Source organism: Tenrec ecaudatus, chromosome 1 (genome assembly GCF_050624435.1).
Source record: "Tenrec ecaudatus isolate mTenEca1 chromosome 1, mTenEca1.hap1, whole genome shotgun sequence".
In the NCBI taxonomy this organism is placed as follows: Eukaryota; Metazoa; Chordata; class Mammalia; order Afrosoricida; family Tenrecidae; genus Tenrec; species Tenrec ecaudatus.
In genome coordinates, this window is record NC_134530.1 from 30,671,898 (window position 1) to 30,690,336 (window position 18,439).

Here is an 18,439-nt window from a genome sequence, read left to right on the forward strand (position 1 = left end):
ACATGAGGACAATTCTTGAATGTCCTGGTTCTGAGCAGCTCCTGGGCTATCCCCTTCACTAGCTCACAGGCAGCAAAAAGCTCAGCCATACTGTAGTTCTCCTTGACCGGATTCCTCTCCCTACACCTGGTAGAGGTGTAAATGAGTCTCCTTAAAGAAGGAGCAGTTGAGGAGTCTTCTGATGCTCTGGGGCTCACAGTGACTAGGCTGAACTACTGTTTCTGACTTTGCCAGTGTATTTAAATGGAGGTTCTCGCTGAATGTATTGTTTTCTTTTTTATAGATGATCATGGGAACAGCAATAGTAGTCATGTAAAAATCTTTTTACCGAAAAAGCTGCTGGAATGTCTGCCGAAATGTTCAAGTTTACCAAAAGAGAGGCACCGCTGGAACACGAATGAGGTATATACTTTTCTGTTTCTAAGGGTGTACTTTGTAAAAGGCAAGCATATTAGGTCATTTTGTGGAGTATTGCTTTATATTTGGTCTAAATGAAAAAATACTGAACTTGGGGAACGTGTTTGAGGAGGACATTTAATCTGGAATGACAGATACCAATATGCTTCTTGAACTTCCTTTTAATCTGTTTGGCTTGCCGTTGAAAAGAAAGCCCAGAAAACATGCATGCTAACCTACTAAAGTAGCATGAGTTTTATGCGTGTGTTTTCTTGCTTCTTGGTGTCTTTGAGGTGTGATTAATTCTGTCGGCATCCCAGTTAGACATTAGTCCGTATGTGGTCATGAATTAATAAAAGTGGAGCCCAATATTCCAGAGACTACCGCAGTACCTTCACCATGTGAACTTCTGCAGCTGTGGGAAGGGCGGGCTCCTTAACAACACTTAGGCTTCTTTGATGAAGGAACTTTGCTTGAAAAATTAACTGGTTTACCTTCATAATAGGAAATTTTATTAAGAACAAAAGCTGAATAGTAGATTCTATTTGGCCAACAGAAAGTAGGTTGATGAAGAAGAATTAATAAAAGCTTGTCTTCCTCGTTGCTTGGATGTTTCCTTTTGGGGGGGTGGTGTACATTTTAATCTAAGAGTGTTTATTAGGGGTGGATTGCCTTGTCATCTTTTTTATTTTGAAATCTGAGCATGTCAGTTCAGGGTAATAGGTGTTTAGTGTGGTGATAAGAATGGGGATGTAACCTATTAGTGTGGGAATTACATTCTTCTAGTTCAAATGATCGAGCTGACTGGTATTATACAATTGGTCTAAACTGATTGGTGTTGCTTGTTCGCTTACTTCCAAGTTAAGTTAAATATGGCACCCTGCCCTTCATTGGACACTCAGTTTTGTTAAAAGACACATACCTTTTTAAGAAATATTCTTTTGCTCTTAACTTCCTAAGAATGCTTTTGTGTTGATTTGTAAGTGGCTATAGTGAATCAGTCTTTTTCACTTCTCAATTTCCAGATTCAGGTATTCATTAGAATCACATAGCTTTGTTATTTGTCTCAACTGATTTAAATTTCTTAAAGGTATGTCCCTTTGGTTATTTGCATAAATTGTATTTTCCTCTTAGAAGTTTCTCCTTTGACAAACAACTTGGAGCCCTGTAGTCTTAATCGATTATTAACTATTTCAGATATTTGAGGCTGGAAAACAAAGTAACTGTGTTGAAAATTACCCTTAATTATATAGGTGACTGCTCTTTTACCAAAACAGTAGAACTTGGAAGCTACTCACGACTTTACAACTTAGCCATCAATTATTTAGAAACAGAATGCTTGGTAGTGTCCCCTAAAACATGGTCTTGATTCCATTATTACTAGACTTTGGTTCTAGTTTATTTATAAATATAACAAACTACTTAATAGGCATTCTTTCAAGATTGTTTTATATGAAAGTGACTAATTTGGAACCATTTAAAAATGATAATGGAAGCCAGAAATTATTTAACAAATTTAAACCAGTGGTTGTAGAGTTGTCTTAAGCTGGATGGAACAGTGTCAGAGATTTAGGTGGTCGATTATTCAGATCAGTGGTTTCAAAACTTTTTAAAAATTTGGGCACAGCCCTTTAACTTTCACATACTTAATATTGCTACTTCTAAATTATGTACATGTTCCTCTACTAATCAGTTCGATATATTACATGGTGCCCAAAGTCAGAAAGAGCAAAGTCAGAATGCAGTAGCAGGGTAGATTTAGAGAAAAAGAAACTGCTCTGCATTTCTTCCTAGGACCTCAGGGCACACCTTTCCTGGAGATCACTGGTTCAGGACAGTACTACTAAGTCCACGTTTCTAGAGTAAAGTGCTCCTGTATCTCTTAATGGTGAAATGTGAAATTGGGAAGGGGTGGTGGGTGTCTAGGTGTGAAAATGAGGACTGCTTTACATAGTCACAGTTCAGAGTAGTGAAGGACAGGCGTGTACACACCTAAGGCTGGAGGCAACGGGAGGTCAGGTGGCGCAGCTGACCTGGGTGAAGCTGTGCAACGCTGTCTCTACAGCCACGTGTTCTTTGAGGAACGTGCCAACTCAACAAAAACCCTTCTGATAGAACTGGATTGAAAGGTTGGGTCCTATTTCTGTGTTGAGGACATTTCCCCCAGCCCCTTCACAATGCCTTTTTTCTTGATTTAGGGACACTAGGAGACTCAAGTATGGCAGCAGAAAAGTTAGATCAGGAGTTGTTAATTTTGCAGCATTGTATGTGGTGATGATAAACTGTCATTGCTCTTTTCCTTAACTGGTTTGTGCCCTTGGAGGAACAGCATAACCAGTGCTGCTGCTATTAGTTCATTTGCTTCTTTGATTTAACTACATATTAGCACTTTTTGTACTTTTTACTCAGCCATTCTTCATGTTGGCATTAAAACTCAGCTCTACCTCTGGGTTTGTCTCTCTCGAGCTCTGGTCTTGTATGAGGCAAAGTCATGGTTAGTCAAAATTGGCCATGAACCCCTCAAATTGCTTATAAAGTAATGTCAATATTAAAAGCCTGTTTTTGTTCCAGAGTTAGAATAGAATACTGAGGACCATATGAAACAATTGGCTTGTATTTAGAATCTATATTGTACAAAACCCACTTCTATTGAAATTGTACTCACTGGGACAAGATGCTTTCCTTGGGAGAGGCATGTGGGATGAGAGCAGCCGAGAGACCAAGCCATTCCTGTTTTCCATCTCTCTCCGTGCTGAGCATATGTTCCCATAAGTGGACTGGCAGCCTGGGTGGCCTACACGATTTTAACTGTCGTCTTTCTCTGTCTCTCTGCTGTGCTTTATGGTTGAGTTCTGGGTATCATATGGCTCTGCTCTACTTGGGAGGAATTCCTATACTCCGAGTTATGCGCGAGTATTTGAGAAAACCCACCCTGTATAGCGTGCATGTCTGAGTTGGAATGTACTTGTCTTGCTGAGAGGAGAGAAAGATTGTGCTCATCCAGATGCTGCCGTTTATTGAGCCGCTGTTGTTTTCTAGGTTCTTTGGGTCCTCCTTTAACACAGTTTTTGTTGTGCAATAAGATCATAAAGTGAAGGTGTGTGCTTAGAAAGCAGTTGAATCAGTTGCCCAGATAGCACCCTTGATAGAGCCTCTTTCCATCTGAGCTCAGGTTCTTTCTTCTTTGTGACTAACTGGTGCTCAGGGACTTTCATTCTTTTGTGTTCTTTAGGTTTAATCAAAGACCTGAAACGCTAGACCTTATTAGTGCACTCAGCAAATTCATTATGTAATTTAGATTTGGATTTTAGAAAGTTAATACAGTTAAGTTATATGGGTTCATGTGCAAATGTTGGGTGAAACAGAAGTCACCAAAGGAAAGATACAGGGAGGGCTTAGCTAACTTATCTCTCTCTCTCTCTCTGTATCTGTCTATCTATCTATGTATTTACAAATCATTTTATCGGGGGCTTGTACAATTCTTATCACAATCCACACATACATCCATTGTTCCAAGCACATGTGTTGCCATCATCATTCTCAAAACATTTGCTTTCTACTTGAGCCCTTGATATCAGCTCATTTTCCCCCTCCTTTATGACCCCTTGGTAATTTATAAATTATTATTATTTTGTCATATCTTGCCCTGTCCAACATCTCCCTTCACCCACTTTTCTGTTGTCCATCCCCTAGGGAGGAGGTTATTTGTAGATCCTTGTAGTTAACTTATTTTTAATGTTTTGTAATTCATTAGAAGATGTAAAAATCATCCACCTTTCTTGGCAGTGGTAAGGTCAGTTAAATACACCTAAAAACAAATACGTTTTAAAATATGCTTTCCAACCACCAACCCCCTTTCCTTAGATTTTGAAGACAGTGAAAGTAAAGATGGTGGCGAGGATGACAACAGTAAAACTAACAGCATACATTTTATTGAGCATGTACTGTATTCACGGCACTGTTGAGACCTTTCCATGACTAATGTGATGCAATCTTTGAACTAACTGGATAAAGTAGGTTATTAGATCAGATGAAAAACCTTCAGCTGCAAAGAATGTAGCTGTGACCGGCGGACAGAGTGTGGGTTGGGGCACAGGGCTCTTTGGCCCAGCTCCCTGAACCCAGAGCTCACATTGCTTGCATTTTCAAGTATTACATAGAAGCCTAATGTATTTTTTTTTTTTGCATGATGCTATTTTAAAAGTAGCAAGCACTCATTTGTTAGGGAAGTAGTTTTGAATTATAATCGTGGACACTAAAAGGATTTTCTGGGCTCTGAATAATGAGGCAAATATGTTAAAAGTTGGACTGTTGGAACTGTGTTACCATCGTTACTACACCTCACGCACGGGGAGGCTGACTGCTCTCTCCAGGGCAGGGGAGAAAGAATAGATTAGCAGCACATTCGGGAAAGGACCAACTTCTTTCATAATCAGTTTAGCATTCACATCTTCATTAGGTGAACTATTATAAGGTTTCTGCATTTTAAGTTAACATTTTTAAGGCCCAGAGCCAGAAATAATTATGCTAATGCAACTTTCTGATTGCACAAATGACTACTTCGTAATTACACATATTAGTGCTCCATATATGTTGTCCAGACTAGAATTTCTTTTGTTTTGTCATTAATTAGCTTTAGCTGTTTGACTTAAAATATAACTACTGCAGTCCCCAGTCTCCGGATCTAGATTTCAAATGGCAGGCTTCCAAAGGCAGTCTAATGCAGCACCATCAGCCTTTCATGATGAAAACGCGTTCCCCAAACATGTTCAAATCACTTTTTTGTGGGCTACTATTTTTGAACTATTGATGTTCTTTCTGTTGTTTTTTTTCCCCCTCTAAGACAAAGTTCCTCTAGAGTAAGCAAATAAAAGAGAATTCTAGTTTTTGATCTTAAAGTTGCAACAAATGTTTTTAGGTGGTGTTGGGTTTGGAGGTTTTTGTATTAAATGCGTGTTTTAATAGTAAAACCATCCATGCAGAGAGCAGTAGAGATATTGATGGGTACATTCTAAGCCACACCAAAAACCCTGAAGAAAAAGGAGAGCTTGAGTCTTAAAAACAATTGTCATAGAGTCTAGTCCCTCTGTGTCAGAGTAGAAGTGTTCTCCATAGGGCACTCAGTGGTTGATTTTTCACAAGTATGTTAGTCTGGGGTGACTAGAAAACAAATTCATAGACACTTGTGTATAAGAAAGCGCTTTATATCAAAGAATAATTGTATATTAAGAAAACATCCCAGCCCAGTCCAGATCAAGTCCATAAGTATTAGATTAGCCCATATGTCTGATACCAATCTGTAAATTCCTCTTCAGACTCATACAACACATGCAGTGGTGCTGAATGCAGGAAGACCACAGGCCAGTGGGTGGAAAGTCGTGTGGATCCAGGTGTAGTGGAAGCATCTCAGTGCTGACAGGGGCCTCCATGTGGCTTCTTCAGCTACAGGGCTCTAGCAAAGCTCCATGCGGATTGTCTGCAGGAATGTCTCACAGGGAGTGTGTTGTGTGTCCCACCTCCAGCGTGTTATTTATCTCCTTAGCGCCTCCAAATGAGGTAATCAAGCTGCAACCTGATTGACAGGCTTAACCCCACCCCTTCACTTTAAGTCTCAAATTGACAACACATTATGTAACTACAAGTAATGACCAGCTCTTTATTTTGAGACACCTCTGGGTGGCTTTGAATCTTTCCAGGACTCCCTGGTGCTTATTTAAAAAAAACAAAAACAACTACCTGGTGCTTTTTAAAGGAGAATTACCCTTTTAAATTCCGAATACTTTTTTATTTTGACTTTGTATGTCTACTTAAGAGAAATGAACTTTTAAGACTGGGAGAATTATTGTTTCATTTCAATTATTTTGGTTTAATAAGCTACCTTGTTTTTAGATAAAATTTAAAAAAATCAGAATATATAGGCACATGGTTCTTGAGTGTTTTTCTGTTACAAGTTTTTTCTTTGCATAACTTAGAAAGTTAGAGAGAGTGCTGTAATTGCATCAGTGGTTGGCTTTGTTAATATGTGTGTATGTTACCTATTTGAAATGCGCATACTTTTGAAGGATCATTTAGGACCCTGTAAACATCCCACATGTGAGCTATGGGGAAAAGCATCAGTGGTCTAATTTTAAAGGACCACAAGATGGGCATTTCAAACCCACTCACAGCCCCACTGGACAGTAAGACTGTGAACTCTCAGAAAGACTTAGTCTTAGAAACCCTAGCGAAGATAGTTCTGAGACAGAATTGACTCTATAGCAGTGGGCTTTTTTGTTTGTTTTTGTTTTTACGTGAGATATTTTTGCCTTGATGGTGCAGTAAGTTAGTTAATCTTAAAGTAGAGCTTTATTTTGTTTTATTTCTGGTAGTTCTAATGGTTTGCTACAGAACCCTGGTGGGTTACACATTAGATCAGAACCACCAGCTGCTTCTCAGAAAGATGAGGCTTCTGTTCCTGTAAAGACTTAGCAGCCTTTGAAGATGGAAGGAGGTGGCTCTATTCTGTCCTGTGTTGGAATGAGTCTGAATTGACCCAGTCAGTGAGTTGGCTAAGGGATGGTTTTTTTAAAGGTTTTGAATACGATATTGATGGAAGACAATGCCAATGGACCCGCCTTAGTGTTAACTTAAGCTTTTTTTATTATATAATACTACGTCACTATACTGTAGCACATAAAAAAGTACCTGGCCCCATATCAGTGTTCAGAAAAATATTTGTTGACTGAAGTATATAAAGATGAAAGACTCAGTGGAAGTTTCTTTTCTTGGAGTTCATATGTAAGTATATGAACCCCCCAAACCCCAGAATTGTGCTGGGTGCAGCAGAGCTTTGTTGCATGCATTTTACCTCCTGGGGGAGCCTCAAGCAACTCGTTCTGAGTTAAGTGCATGCAGTGGTGTTGCCTGGGAAGGTTCTCTCTGGTCACTGAATTTTTTTGTAAAAACTGTTTCACTGGAACCTTGGTTTTTTTTTTTTTTTTTGTGATGGTTCATTTAAGAGAACAGTGTGCAGCTGTGACATTTTGTTTCTTGCCTGGCAAGAATGCCGCAGAAACTATTGTGGTGTTGAACACAGCTCACAAGGACAGCAGTATGGAAAATACTCAAGTGTATGAGTGGTTTTCTCGTTTCAAAAAAGGTGAAATGTTGCTTGGTGACAAACCTTGTTCTGGACTTCCGTCAACATCCCGAATGGGTGACAGTGCCTACTTGTAGTAAGTACATTGGGAGTTCATTCTATCAGGGCAAACTGTTAATCAAGTTTTCTATTAAGAGGTTCTGAAAAGATTGCTTAATAGCGTGTGACAAAAAAGGCCTGATTGTGGCAAATGGGGCACTGGTTTTGCCACCATGATGATGCACCTGCTCACACAGCCATCTCAGTGCACCAGTTTTTGGCAAAAAACAGCTTGCCTCTCTTGCCCCACGCACCGTACTCACCTGACCTTGCTCTGTGCCACAGGGACATGAAAGGACAGCTATTTGACCTTGTAAAAGAGGTGAAGGGAAAAAACGGGGGGTGGGAGTGGTGGTACTATTAGCCATCCAAACAGATGAGTTTGAAAACTGTGTCCAAGAATGGAATCACAGATTTGACAAATGTATTAAGTGTAATGGAGAGTACTTTGACGGTGATAGGGTTGTTTTGTAAAAAAATTTAAATATATATCTGGGGGGAGGGGCAGTGGTATTCTGTTGTTTTTTTTTTGGTACCTCCTCGTAAAACACAATATAATAGATAATTCAGAAGTGATGTTTTGCGTTGCAGGCACGATATCATAGGCACATCTATCAGTCTTAAGTTCATTCTGACCTTAACGCTATTTGAGAATAATTTACATGATACCAATAGGTAACAAGACAACTGTAAACACAAACTTGAGCAATGAATTTGTGTTTAAGAATATATTGTTAAAATAAAAAATATATATTTAAAATACGGTATGAAGTTCATAATTTATTGGGAGCTCATGGGCTTCCTGTAATAATTCCACAGAGCTCAAGTTAAGAAATGCTAACACAGATAGCAGCATTCAGTAGCAAGTTCAAGTCTTGGTTGTACCACTAGCATTACATGTTAAGTAAGTTGTAAATTTTGGCGTTAGGTGGGTGTGCTAAGTGACCTGAAGGCTTGTCTTAAAGTCTTGTTCTCTAGTTTGGGAGGCTCTCTAGAGTATTATTGTCACTTTCAGAAATACAGGACCTCCCAGGTGGATTTGGGCCCAGATGGGAGTTTATTTATTTATTTTTACTAATTATTCTTTGTATCGAATCCTATTTTATTTTTAATAAAATAAAAATAAAGTGTACACAGCTCAGTGGTTTTTAGTATGTCCACAAAGTTGTGTATTCATCTCTTCAACAGTTTGGGAATTTTATATTCCTAAGGATCCTTAAGGTTTCTTGGAGCCCTGGTGGTACTCTGGTTGAAGCATTCACTTGCTAATCAAACATTCAACTATTTAAACCCACCAGCTGCTCCTTGGCTGAAGGATGGGGCAGTGTGCTCTGTAAAGGTTGACAGGCTGGAAACCCTGTGGAGAAGTTCTCCTCTGCCTCCAGGGTTGCTGTCAGTCGGAATTGACTGGGCAGCAGTGACTTTGGAGGGTTTCTGAGACTGTCACTTTAATAGCAAGAGAAACCCCTCATCTTTCTCTTGAGGAGCAACTCGTGCTTTCAAATGGCTAACCTTGCAGTTAACAGCCCAGTGTATGACCCACCAGGGCTCTTTTAAAACTGTTGTTTTCCCTGGTGGCACAGTGGTTGTCCGTTGGGCTCTTAACTGTAGGGAATGCAATTGGAAGCCATCAGTCAGCTGCTACGAGGGTGCACGTGAGGCTTTCTATTCCCATTAAAAGTTAAAGTTTTGGAAACCCTTTCTTAGAGGGTCACGAGTCAGAATTGACGGAGAGAGGGTGAAAATGGGGTTCAGTTCTAAGTTGAGTGAAGAGTGCTTGAACAGTGTTTCTAATTACAGCCCAAACTCTTTGTATTGTGTGGGCTTTGTGGGGTGGTGACTCTCTATGCCAGAGAAGCTCAGCTGTGTTGAAAGGACAGCTGAGATGGACAAGGGAAGAGCACAGCAGCGTGTGGCTTCAACGCAGTAGTCTTCACGTTAGTGCAGACATCAGAACCATCTAGAGGCCTTGCATAGAGGCAGTCCCTGGGTTGGGAACATCCACCTTAATGTGGTTACATGCATCAAAACATTATATTCACATCTGGTAGAGCACTATAAGACAGACACGGAGGCAAAGGAGTCGATAATCTGCTTCTGTGGAGATTACAGCCTAGGAAAGAAACCCCCTGGGGGCAGTCCTACTCTAGCCTATAGGGCAGCTGTTCTCAATCTGTGGGTCGAGATACCTTTGGGGGGTTGAATCACCCTTAGGGGTCACCTAAGACCATTTTAGGAACTGAGACACCGCTCCTCTATCTGTCTCCAGGTGGGTCTGCATGTAGACACACCCACCTTTGAGTACCTAGCATGGACTGTTACCCATGCTACACCATGCTTCAAGACAAAATTTCATTTATTTGTAATTAGAAATAAATATTTCACAATATATATTACATATTGTTATTGTGATGAATCACTATTGCTTTAATTATGTTCAATTTATAACAATGAAAATACATCCTGCATATCAGATATTTACATGATGATTCATAACAGCAAAATTACAGTTATGAAGTAGCAATGAAAATAATTTTGTGGTACAGGGTGTCACCACATGAGGAACTGTATTAAAGGGTCATGGCATTAGGAAGGTGGAGAACCACTGCTTTAGGGTCTCCTTGAGTCAGAATCAACTCCACAGCAAAAGAGAAACATTTGAATAACGGACTGTAGATACGAACCAGACCTAGATGTTTCGATTTATGTACAAATTTGACTTAAAGATTTAGGAACGGAACTAGTTCTTAGTCTAGGGACTGCCTGTAAAATAGATGACTGAACTCCATCTACATACTTTCTGACTCTGGGCTAGGGGGTCTGGTAATTTGCATTTCTGACAAGTTTCTAGGTGAGAACCATTTAGATGAGTAATGATAACCTTCTGGAAGTATATTCCAATTATCTTCTCCACAGCCTTCCTGTGCCGCTTTGCTATCCTCATATTACTCATGAATACAGAGATTGTGTTTTACAGATAGTTTTTTTTAAGTAAAAACAAATTGTAAATTTGTGGCAACCCTGTGTTGAACTGAGTCTCTTAGTGCCATATTTTTTTCAGGAGCATGTGCTCATCTCATGTCTCTGTGCCACATTTTGGAAATTCTCACAATATTTCAGACGTTTTCATCATGCTTTTGCACACTCAAGAGGCTACATTGAATATAAACAAGTTTTATGTGCACCAGTGGGTAAAAAGCATGGGGCCATGTCTGATGGCCTCTGGCTAAACAAGGGAGTGGGAGAACCCCTTTCCACATTAGCCAAGGCTGATTGCCACAAGGTAGAGGTCAGAAATATCTCACCCTTCCATCTTTCTTTACCCTATGCCAACACCGACCTTTCCTCCCGCACCACTCTTTCAGTAATTTTTGCAGTGACCACACAGAACTCACAGACAGCGTTCATAATTATAAGGGTCTATTAAGGAAGTTCACAGGTTACTATAAGTCAGGATCACAAAACATTAAGGAGATAGTCTTTGGTTCACAGAGCCACCCCCTTCAGCCAGCAGCTAAGCTCTATCTCTCTAGTCTTCTGCCTTTCCGTCTTGTGGTCCCTTTCCCGTCATCCTAGAACCATGACTTCAGCACTGCGGCTTCCCTGCTGCGGTGCCCTTGCTTTTGGGGTGGCCTCGCCTCTCTTGCATCTACCTCAGGCAGGTGTCTCAAAAGAACAAACCTTGCTGGCAGGTCTTCCTCTTGGATTGTCCTGGGAATTTTATATGTTCCTTCTCAGAGATTTGTATGTACTCACAGGGAAATGGCAAGGAAAACTGACTCGTCCACCTTCGTTTCACACACCCCATTGCCTGGCCCTACCCAGTCAATAGGTAGGAGTTACAGAGATATGGATAGAAGAGCCATTTTTAAAACATTTTACTTCACCACAACTAAAAACCCAAACTAAACTCACCACCATCAAGTTGATGCTACTCTTAGCAACCCTGTAGGACAGGGTAGAACCGCCCCTGTGGGTTTCCGAAACTTTTTTCAGGAGTAGATAGTCTTTCTCCCTCAGAGTGGCTGGTGGTTTTGAACTGTTGACTTGTGGTTAGCAACCACTTTGCCACCAGGAAGCTAAAATAGTGACTTGCATTATTGCAGTGGTCTGGAATGGAACCTGCAATATCTCTGAGGTCTGCCTGTATCTTGCTGTACTTCGACTTTATGGTGTACCATTGAACGTTTTAAGAGTAATTTTCTCATGTCTCTTAAACTCCTGAGTTGTAGACTTTAAATCAGCTAGTATAGGAATGATTAATAGTGAGTCAAATAAACTTCGAAGCTGGACCCAAACCTGGAGTCCTGTACTCTCAAAGTGGATAGAAGTCAGGAAATGCAAAGTATTTTGTGTTTATCCAGAAAATCTGTTAATGTCTTGACATATAAACAAAAACTCAGGCATTGCCTTTTAATCTCTATAACTTCTAGCAAACCAATAGGACAGAGTAGAACTGCCCCATAAAGTTTCCAAAGCTCTAATGTTTATAGAAGCAGACCACCACATCTTTCTCCAGCAGAGCTACTGATGGATTTGCATGCCAACCCGTTAGGTAACCACTGCACTGTGTGGGCGCTTTGTTGGCATGTAGGAAGCCCTTGTTAAACATGGTGGCAGTACTGTGGCTGTGGGGAGGCGTATTCTAGTAGTTTAGGTATCTTTTGAAGAGGTAGCATGAAGCATAGTCTCCACACCCCCCTCCTCTTCTCCATTTGGCCCAGTTAAAAATGTTATCATCTACCTACCCACCTTTCATTCATTTTTAATAGCTACCTACCAAGTGTTTCTAATATATTCTGTGATCTTGGTAATTGTGAAGTTCCATGGAAGTTTTTAGAATAAATCCCTAAAAGTAACCCATGTTTTTTCAACCTCAATGCTTTAGAAAGTTGGAAAAAGTGATGGGGATGCAGAGGGGGAGATCCGTTCTAGATAGATGAAAAGCCACCTGTAAGGGTGACTGACGAAATACACGTGTGTGCATGGGAGTGTTTCCTCTGGAAGAAGAGCACATGGGCAGGATACATGGATTCCATGAGGTTTTCTGATAGGTCTGGTGAGGGATGTAGAGTTGAAGTGAATGTAAAGTTTAATGAGCCTGGAATTTACATTTGGGGAGAAATGAGGAAACTGAGAAGCTTTAGCTCTGGAGAGTTGGGTTTGATGGAACAGGGTGGGTGTTCAGGCTCTCAGGTAAGGTGGTTTCTGGTGGAACTAAGGTATAATTCTAAGGCAAGGCTCATTTAGCCCTAAGCTCATTTTATCCTGATTTCAAGGCACTAGATGGAAGGGGTTGGGGTGCGAAAAGGTTCCTATGACCAAGAAACTAGAAAGCTGAAAAGGAGTTCAACCTTGGCTGGAAAATGTAGCTGTTTCCCCCTAAAGTCAGGAGCAGTAGGTGGCCAGAGGGGCAGGGCATGCATCAAACGGGCGACACTAGAACCCAAACCCAACGCCTTTGAAAAAGAGGGGCTATCATTCTGTGTGTAGCTCATATCCTGAAGCAGTTCCTTTTTAAATAGGTCAGTGTGGTAGCACTGCAGGGAAGGTGGGAAAATCTAAGCACAGCAGGTCAAGGACAGCCCTCCCTCCCAGGGCACTGTTGGGAGGGGGCGGAGGGGGAGTAGGCAGCTATTCTGAGAAGCTTGACAAGTAAGGGAGCCTTTTCCCAATGGAAGGGGATTCCTGTTGGATGGCATTCTTGTTTAGAAAATGCTGCAAGGGGCCACTTTTTCAGAAAGAAGAGGAAGAAAACAAATAAATTCACTTCTGAAAAACTAAGAATCGATAAAGGGGAAATGCTGCCTGCTTCCTACTTCTGAGAAAGAGTGCATTCAAAAGGCTTTAAATTACAGTTAGTCCCTGACTTAAGCCATATTCATGTTGTGATGAACTGTACTTACGACTTTTTATTTTTTAACATCTTACATGTTAATAATGTGTACTATATACAGGGTTACAGCGAGTCATTTTTGCATATGTTATTCCCATGGCAACCTCCAAACCCAAAGATCGGATTGATCAAGAGTTGGCTAATAAATGAAACCTAAAACAAACCCAAAACCCAAAAGTACTCAATTTGATGCCAGAACCAATTTAGGACCAGAGTCGCTGAAGTAGAACCTTGTCATAAGTCAAGGCTGCCCCAAAATAGAATTTGTAAGATTGAAATCAGAGTCTAGTCATTTCTCCCAGCTTTTACTGACATTTTTAAAACGATGTAGAGGCAGACCCTCATTTCCTGGCATCTGAAGACAGTTGTTAATGTGAATTAAAATTTTTATTTTTCTACTGTTGAATAAAATTTAGACTTCATAACTCTAATTAATCATTAAAGAATCATTTTTGTTAAATGCCTTAATTATTAATCAAATTTCTTATATTTAAAAACATTCCAGAATATTTAACAACCCATTCCTCAAGCATTTTAGAAAACTTGCTGGGTGGTGATTACGCATTTTTTATTTCATAAATGTGGATAGTGAGACACGACTGATTTGGAATTGACATTTTTCCTCATCTGCTGTGCTGTACAGTTTTCTTATTGGGATTGTGCATTGTCTGGGTTCCCCTGTAGACTATGAGGTTCTGAGAAGGCAGAGGTCTCGATCTGCTCTGTTCAGTTGTGGGTCCTCAGAGCTTAGAACAGTTGTTGGCACATGTTGACACCGAGTGGCTAGTTATTAAATGAATGAATGGAAAAAGAATTGGTGAATGCATGTGGTTAGGTCTTCTACTCAAGTAGGCCTACCTTCCAGTGGACTTTGTCCCTGATGCTATATAGAGTCTCTATGAATGGGAACGGACTTGATGGCAGGGGACTTGGGCTCTTTTTTGGACTTCAGTGGAATTTGTTCCTGAGTTTGTTATCCTAACTTATTCCTTGGTAGCTAGGTTACGAAACCAAATGTATAGGAGAGGAGCCAGATGTGTGCTCCCTGGGCCTAGCTGATTCCTCAAGAATGTGACCTGATCCTGGCACACCCACTCAGTTCCTTATCTCAATATAGTAGGCCACAGTTCTGCAGGGAGTGTGTGAGGGTGAGGCAAGAAGCTGAGTGTCCCCTGTGGGAAGGAGGTCTTCCCATGTAAAAAGGTAAAGCCCGGTGACAAGAGAACTCTCTCCCTACACATCAACTTACAGGATAGCCAAATAGGAAGATGGCCTGAGCCCCCAAAATCCTACACCAAGGATGAATGGTTGACATTTTTATATCTCTCTTTCTACTTCTGACGCAGAACAACCCTATAAGGTAGTGTAGAGCTAGCTGCTCTATAAGACCTCTAAGGCTGTAAAATATGTAGAAAAGCAGACTCCCATGGAGCACCGGTGCGTTAGAACTGCCGACCTATTGGTTCACAGCTATTATCTTTTAATTTCGGTTTTCCCCATGAACTTTTTGAAGTCCCTTCAGATAACTCAAAGTATCTTTCCCTCTAATGTATAAGCTCCACAAGAATCAGGTGCCTTATCTGTCTACAACCCTCACCCTTCCGATCAGTGCCGGCTGTCAAAAATCTTGAAGATGTAGATGATGGCATGATCTAGAGTATGCTGTTAGTAACCATGATATTGTTCTCTGCACCCAGTCTCAGGGCATCAGACAAACAAGGGTGTTCTCATGGACTTTATAGAAGCAATATAAAAGTAAAGACATAGATCACAATTTCAGTGAGTTTTCAGCAGAAAGTAAACCAGGATACTGAGGTGGGAGTACTTTCAGTGGGCTATATATATAAAGAAGACCTTTCTGAGGGGAAAGTTGAAATTTTAATTGAGATCTAAATGATAAGATTGTTAGTTGTTTCAGGACCTAGACCTGGAAGAAGAACATTTTAAACTGGTAGAATAGCAAGTCAGAGGCCCTGAGGCAGAAATATACTTGGTTTAGGAACAATGAAACCTTGTTACTGGAGTAGAAAGAACTATTGGGATATTGGATCAGTGATGTAAGTGGGGCCTAGATCTTGTAGGCATAAAGATTTGGGATTTTATCCATGGGCACTAGGAAACTTTTGTTAAATGTGAACTATCATCTAGTGCAGTGGTTCTCAACCTGTGGGTTGCGACCCCTTTGGGGGGGTCAAATGTCCCTTTCTCAGGGGTCACCTGATTCATAACAGTAACAAAATTACAGTTAGGAAGTAGCGATGAGAATAATTTTATGGTTGGGAGGGGGGTCACCACAACCTGAGGAACTGTATCGGCAGTAGGAAGGTTGGGAACCACTGATCTAGTGAGTGGCAGTGATATTTACTTGGCGAGTCTCCCTGGCTGCTCTGTGGAAGTCAGGGGAAACAGGAGACCAGGTGGGAGGCTGTTGCCGGAATTATTGTCAGAACTGGTGGCTTCAGTGGAGAGCTAAGTGGGGCATATTTTGCAGGTAATGTCAGAACTGATGAGATTAGACTTTTAGGGGGCTAAAAACAGGAAAAACAACTTGGTGGTATAGCAGGTTCTGCATTGGCCTGCCTGCTAACTGCAAGATCAACAGTGGTTAACCCCCAGGCGCTCTGTGGGAGAAGATGGAGTATTCTGGTTTAGAGATTTATTTAGGAGTCTACCCTGTCTATCCAGCAGGGTCGTTAGGAGTCTGAATCCACTCTATGGCAATGAGTTTGGCATTTCGTAAGGAAAAGAGGAGGGAAGGATGATTTCTGATTTGTGGCCTGAGCTACTCAGTTGCAGGGAAGTTTGAGAGAGGGAGAGGATGGAGAGTGGACCAAGAGTGCTCTTTTGGGACATTTTAATTTTAAGAGATCCTATTAGACACTGATTGGAGATTCGGAGTAGGCAGCTGTCTACAGTTCTGGAGAGAGACGCTTTCTGGAAATGTCAAGTGCATAGACGCATGCATTTAAAGCCTTGGAACTGGATGAGCTCATGGCCCTAGCCCAGCATCAGGAGCCAGTGATTCAGTGGTGATGAGATGAGGCAAGGATGAGATGGAAACTGAGCAAGGAATGTATTTCAAGGAAGTATACTAATTTCTTAGGCCCCTCAAGAAGCAGCCACCATAATAAACCCTAGGAGGCCCCGGTATTTGAAAGCAAAGATAGACCATTACTGATCTGGTCCCAACCCAATCTGCAGAGGAAGACCTAGCTACCACCTAGAGAGGTAGAAGACCACCACGAGCAGATCTGCTCATTCCCTGAACCAGCAATTCTCAATGGACGTGGTGCTGGTTCCACTAAGGGTATTTTAATATGAGTAGGACTACTTTTGGGGAGCCATTGTGTATATGAGGCTCTGCTGCAGTACTGTACGAAATGTTGAGTAAGCTCCGTTAGAAACATGGAGAAATCAGTCCCTGCTGATGACTCCAATCCAGTGCTTGCTGTCTGGCTTTCTGTTTGTCTTTCTATCTAGACAACTTTGTTTTTTTAAGGTTATAGGAAGGGGAGAGGGAAAGATGGAAATTTAGTTTTGTTCCAGCAGTAAGCATCAGTCTCCCTCCATTGTGATTCTGTGATTTCGTGAGCAAACTGTAAAGAGGCCTGAAGAGACAGAATTAAAGAAATGAAAGAGATTTGTAATGATTCAGATGATCCATTAGCCTCCCCCGTCCAGAAACAATGTGTTTCAGAGCTTTTTGACTAAAAGGATTCTACTCTGATTCTTCTGTGGGCTCTGTGTTCCATCACAAGCTCAAACTTTCATTTGAACTAAAAGTCTTTTCTAGGCATTTCATGCAAGTTATTTTATCTGAGTATTCATTGGAAGGATCTCATTTTCAATTTTTAAGTTGAATTTTTATACAGATTCTTAATTGAGATTACACTTTTCTTTAAAAAGCATGTCCATTGTATGTTTCTGTGATGCAAATTTGGGAAATAATTTTTTTCATTAATGTCAAACATGCTCAATTTGAAAATTGAAAATAAAACCAATCTTAATTTATATTGTATAGTTCCAAGAAACAGGCAGAGATAACATTTTGGCCTTTGGCATATTTTGTGATTACTATATATCTTGGGCTGCAGACGGCAAGATCTGCATTTTGAAACTTCAGCCACTCTGAGGGAGAAAGACGAGGGTCTCTGCCCCCGCGTGTTACAGTCTTGGGAACCCACCAGAGAATGCTTCAACCCTGTTCTGTAGTGCTCCTCTGAGTCAGTGTCAATTTAATAGCTGAGAGTTTGGTTTGGGTTTGGTATTTATACAGTGTTGCTATGAGTTGGAACCCACTTGAAGGCAGTGAGTTTGTTTTGGATTTATTATACAATGTTTATGTTCTTCTTTTAAAAAAGTCTTTATATTTCAGAGCAATTTTAGCTCTGTAGAAAATTGTGTAGGCAAGAGAGAGCTCAGTACAAGTCTTTTCTTCCATGCACATTGTTTCTGTTGCATTCCTGTGTTAACATTGGTTACCTTTGATAAACCCACATTGATGCCTTACTAAGTGTCTGCCCTGTAGGGTTGTCATTGACTGGACTGCAGTGAATATAGCTTTTATTGAGGGTGGTAGGTTGCTCACTTCCATGCTAGAGAACCTGAGATTCCCAGCCAGCATATTTCATGTGCAAGCCACGTGTTTTGAGGCTTTTTGACAGTGTGTTGATACGATGCTGAAGAGGTTTCAGCAGAACTTACAGCTAATATGGGCTAGGAAGAAAGGCCTAGTGTTTACTCCCAGGAACCATCCAGTGAAAGCCTTCAGGATTCCAGTGATCTAATCTGCAGCTGGACCAGGCAGCATTTGATTCATTTGTATGTGGGGACCCAGTGAATGGCAACTGACAAGCAGCAACATGGTTTATGTTGAGATTCACGCTGGACAGCTATCTTAAAATGCCAGTACCTGTTATGTGCCGTTGAGTCGCTTCTGATTCACTGAGACTCCTACATGCTGCAGGGTG

General features: G+C 40.9%; 1 protein-coding gene across 6 annotated transcripts in view; it reads left to right on the top strand.

Annotated features, from left to right (window-relative positions):
- CAMTA1 (calmodulin binding transcription activator 1) overlaps positions 1 to 18,439 on the top strand; it is a 1,074,576-nt gene that overhangs the window by 39,836 nt on the left and 1,016,301 nt on the right. For all 6 annotated transcript variants that reach the window (XR_012784534.1, XR_012784533.1, XR_012784535.1 and 3 more), the window contains exon 3: positions 284 to 402. Coding sequence is in view for 3 of the 6 variants with exons in the window: in XM_075550584.1 (XP_075406699.1) it covers positions 284 to 402 (119 nt within the window). In the remaining 3 variants the exon portion in view is untranslated. The remainder of the gene's footprint in view (positions 1 to 283; positions 403 to 18,439) is intronic.